The following is a 4661-nucleotide window of genomic DNA, read 5'->3' as shown; positions in this document are numbered from 1 at the left end:
TTCATGCTTGTAGAGGACTACCACTCTTTTTGACATTTTGTATTTTAAATCAATACTTGTAATTATTTAACCTGACAATGTGTTCATACTTTGGGGACCTACAATGGTATATATATTGTATCTACTTATCACAGTCTTCCGCTTGCATAAATTCAACTATCCCTAGAGTATGATTCGCTGATTTAGCTTAATCTCATTCATGTTTTATGCACTAACATGGACAACATCAAATCATCATTATATATGTTGTATAAGTGATGCGTTGGAACTCGGGAGTTGGGTACCTGCTCGACCCCCGATTTTCAGGGCGTTCAACATAGGTCACTTGTACCCGATGTTGTCTGTCACGTGCTGGCCTGAACTCGTGCGGTCTTGCCTATTTACTGACCAACCCTGATTGTTACCCCTGTTTGCTCACATATGTATGGAACTTGGAACACCCTACAACCATTGTAGCCCATTAATAACCAGATTGAAACCAATCTACCGCCTCGTGAGCCGGGCATGGTGAAATGGAACACTGTGTCCGAGCTATCGGCTTACGCTGGGGTGACGCGTCTCCCCGTAGTGATTCCGAGCGATCCCTTCTTCTCGGCACTTCCCATGTGATTAAAGTCGGGGATGGAGAACCCGATGGGATCAAGGATCACGGGGTTTTAGCCTCCCAACCAGTTCAGGGTATTGATACGTGGGGTGCATCAGATTCTTCAACCTGCTGGATGAATGAACTTAACTAAGAACTCTGCTAATACGATCACATTGCATCGTACTAGTTAGGGTGACGACTCGGCAGTCGAGGTCGCTCTGAGGGAGTATTGGTCATACGCAATCATTAGATGGAGTCGCTCGAGGGAGTGTTGTGGTAAGGGCATGCATCATATCATCTATCATACATATGCATTAATAAGATTAGTTAGGTATTTATGAATGATTATTTTTCATTAAGTTCATAATGTAATTGATACATGTTACAACTTAAGATTAATAGCACTCACTGAGTTGATCACCACTCTCACTCTAAGACGGTGTTTTAAAACACCAACCAGACTCGCCCATACATGCAGGTGATGCAGATTTTGAGGAGCTTGGCAATGCGAGCCTCGAGGAGCAGGACGAGTTCTCCTACTTCCAATTGATGAGCGAGTCTTCTTCGGCTCAGTAGATGGGGCGTTGCATCGCTGAGTAGTGGACTCAGCTCCATTCTTTTGGACTTACTATTCTTTTTGTTGTTTTGTTAGGCAACGATTTGTGTGACCCATTTATACTTATTTTTGGACCTGTATATATATTTGATCTCCTTCATTTCAGTAGACTTGTGTACTTGTACTTCATGTTCCAGGGAATTTCATACTACACATTTGAACCTGATTAAACGTATATTAATGAAAATCGATTATAAGTGACCCCCGGGAACTCGGGAGTCGAGTGTATGCACGACTCCCGATTTCCAGGGCGTTATATAAGGTCTTCAATGGGATATTGATGCCATCAAAGGTCTCATCAAGGATACATGTAAAGTTGCATAAGTGCCGAATTTGTTTCATATTTCGCTTGTGATACTTTATATATCGGGTGTAATCAGGATTTGAGAGGAGAGAGAGGTTCTTTACGGTTTTCTAATTCGTTCATAAGTGTTCAAGGGCATAACTAGGACTTGTGAAAATTAAGAGATTTGAGGCCTGTTCGAATCAGTAAGCTACTATCTCTTATAATTTCTACTTTCATAGTGCATTAGTCGTCACGTTATGCTATGATTATTTTTTTTTCCCAAGAGGGTTTGTCCACGTAAAATTTAAATTGTTCTGATTTGGACTTGGTTGTACGATTGCCAACTTTGCTTGATTAGTCTTTTGAATATTTTTGCGGTCCCCAACGTCCCTTTGGGTCGTAAGTGTCATGTGGGCCTGAGCCTATCCTTGCCCGTAAAACACGTTCCATTGCCACCCACCAATGTCTCAATTTTTTGCCTTTTTCTATCAATCCGGTCAACTTTTTAGGTGAATTGCACGTGCTACTTGCCCTGATCAATGTAAGATCGGGTGAGCTGCACGTGCTACTTGCCTTGATCAATGTAAGATCTTTCCTATATAGGGGTCCATTCTATGTTTCGTAAATACATAACACCACCTAAAATGGCTCACTTCCTCCTCCTATCCTTCCCAGCCCAAGGCCACATCAATCCCACCGTCCAATTAGCCAAGCGCCTCACCCGCACTGGGGCCCACGTCACCTTCGCCACCACCGTCTACGCCCACCGGCGCATGATAAAATCCACCTCCCTGGACGGGCTATCCTACGCCTCCTTCTCAGATGGCTACGACGACGGCATGAAGCCCACCGACAGCCTCAAGGACTACATGTTGCAGTTTAAGGACGTGGGCCCACGGTCCGTTTCTGACCTCATCCACACCCTCGCTGATGAGGGTCGCCCCGTCACGTGCGTAATCTACAACCTCCTCCTCCCATGGGCTGCTGACGTGGCAAGCACCCTACACATCCCATCCGTACTCCTCTGGATACAGCCCGCAGCGGTCCTAGCCATTTACTACCATTACTTCCACGGCTACGATCATCTTATAACCAGCTGCAAAAAAGACCCTACTTCTTCGATAGAATTACGAGGCTTACCACTCCTCTCCGTACATGACCTCCCTTCATTTTTTGGCTTTCGAACAAATCAACCTCCCGTCCTTCATATCTATGAAGAACTCTTCCGAGCAATGGAGAGAGAATCCAAACCAAAGGTGCTCGTGAACACCATCAATGCATTAGAAGGCGACGCCATGAAAGCCGTCGATAAGCTGGACATGATTGCGATCGGACCGTTGATCCCGTCAGCTTTCTTGGATGAGAGGGAGACCTCAGACAATGCCGTTGGCGCTGACTTGTTCCAGAGTTCAAAGAACTACGTTGATTGGTTGGATTCAAAACCAGCTTCTTCGGTAGTCTACGTCTCCTTCGGCAGCACCGAATCACTACCAGAAAATCAAATGGTGGAGATTTTAAATGGGTTAGTAGAAAGTGGCCGTCCTTTCTTATGGGTCATTAGACCAGCTGAGAATGGGGCCGAAACCGATACTGATACTGAGTTCTGGAAGAATCTGATTGCGACGGAGGAAATAAAACAAGGGTTGGTGGTGCAATGGTGTTCGCAGGTGGAGGTTCTGTCGCACCCTTCAGTTGGGTGCTTCATGTCGCATTGTGGGTGGAATTCAGTGTCGGAGAGCTTGGCTCTCGGCGTTCCAATGGTGGGATTTCCACAGTGGGCAGACCAGCCGACGAATATAAAGATGGTGGAGAGTGTTTGGAAGGCGGGTGTGCGGGCGAGGGTTAACGAGGATGAGGTTTTGGAAGGTGGGGAGGTGAAGAGGAGCTTGGATCTCGTGATGGGAGGAGTGGAAGGAGAGGAGATGAAGAAGAATGCTATGAAGTGGAGGGATCTAGCAATGGAGGCTGGTGGAGAAAATGGTTCTTTGAATAAGAATATCCGAGCATTTGTGGAGGAAATGACAGCCACAAGACCATAGAGGTGGGGAAGCGGATTGCCTACTGACACTGTTAGTAGCTAGTAGCTACTGGACAGTGCTCTATGGGGTCCACCATGATGTACCTCTTTTATCGACGCCGTCCATCCATTTTTCTAGGTCATTTTAGAGTATGAACCCAAAAATAACAAAGATCATGTCTCTCCACATAACAGGAAACAGTGGTGATTGAACCCTCACAACTAAAAACTTCTTGGGAGCCCTAAGTTTTGGATGAAGCTGATATTCGTGTTTGCTCTTCATCCAGGTCAGTGTGACCTAATTAAAAAGTTTGAGCAAATAAACATTACACCGGGCCTTAGGAAGTTTTCAATGGTGGGTGTCCAATCAACACTGTTTTCTATCTTATTTTTTTGGGCTTATCCCCTCACATGATTTTGAAAAATAGATGAACCGTTTGTATAAAACATATACATCTTGGTGGAGCCACATAGCACTGTCCAGTAGCCACCTGCTTGGTAGCTTCAGCAGGCAACCCTTACAGAGTTGGCGAGTGAATGCTCCCTTTATGCATGATTATTACTGGCACGCGTTTAATAAGCTGTTCAACTTTCTACTGCAATAAAAATTAGATTACCATTAATGGCTTGCTTGGGTAGTAGAGGTGTCTGTAACTTCTTACCTAATAAAAAAGCATCTCGTGTGTAATAATAATTTCAAATAGCAAAATCCTTATTTCAGCTCTTATATAGATGGCAGAAGATAACTCCCCTGCAACTGTCGTTGCACAGTTACATAGTGCCAGGCAATATTTCTCATAAAACAAACGTGTCACACCCATGCAGTGCTGGAGGGCCCACCTTAATGATGTGTTCCATGTCCATGCAGTCCGTCCATTACTTTAAGTAGGGTCTCAAAAATTAAGTAGATCCAAATCTCAGCCGGATCACACCACAAGAGAATGGTTATTGAATGCCTACCATTAAATACTTCAGAAGGCTCATGTCACCACAGGATGCATTTAATACAATAGTGCTCACAATATCAATAATGATACAGGAAAATCATAAAATTTATTTTGTGGATTACACGCAATAAGAAGAGGCTAAGTCTACACTTGAGGTCTTGGTATCGATCCCCAATGGGGGTGGCTAACATAGAGTGTGTGTATTGACA

At 44.5% G+C, this 4661-nt stretch overlaps 1 protein-coding gene across 1 annotated transcript; it reads left to right on the top strand.

Annotated features, from left to right (window-relative positions):
- The first annotated feature begins 2114 nt into the window (after window positions 1-2114).
- Window positions 2115-3881, top strand: LOC131239633 (phloretin 4'-O-glucosyltransferase-like). The gene has a single exon (XM_058237433.1). It carries the CDS (start codon window positions 2133-2135, stop codon window positions 3525-3527), a length of 1395 nt encoding a protein of 464 aa, XP_058093416.1. The 5' UTR covers window positions 2115-2132; the 3' UTR covers window positions 3528-3881.
- The last annotated feature ends 780 nt before the right edge of the window (window positions 3882-4661 follow it).

The sequence above is a fragment of the Magnolia sinica genome, chromosome 3, assembly GCF_029962835.1.
Source record: "Magnolia sinica isolate HGM2019 chromosome 3, MsV1, whole genome shotgun sequence".
Classification (NCBI taxonomy): Eukaryota; Viridiplantae; Streptophyta; class Magnoliopsida; order Magnoliales; family Magnoliaceae; genus Magnolia; species Magnolia sinica.
This window is presented reverse-complemented; position numbering and strand designations above follow the sequence as displayed.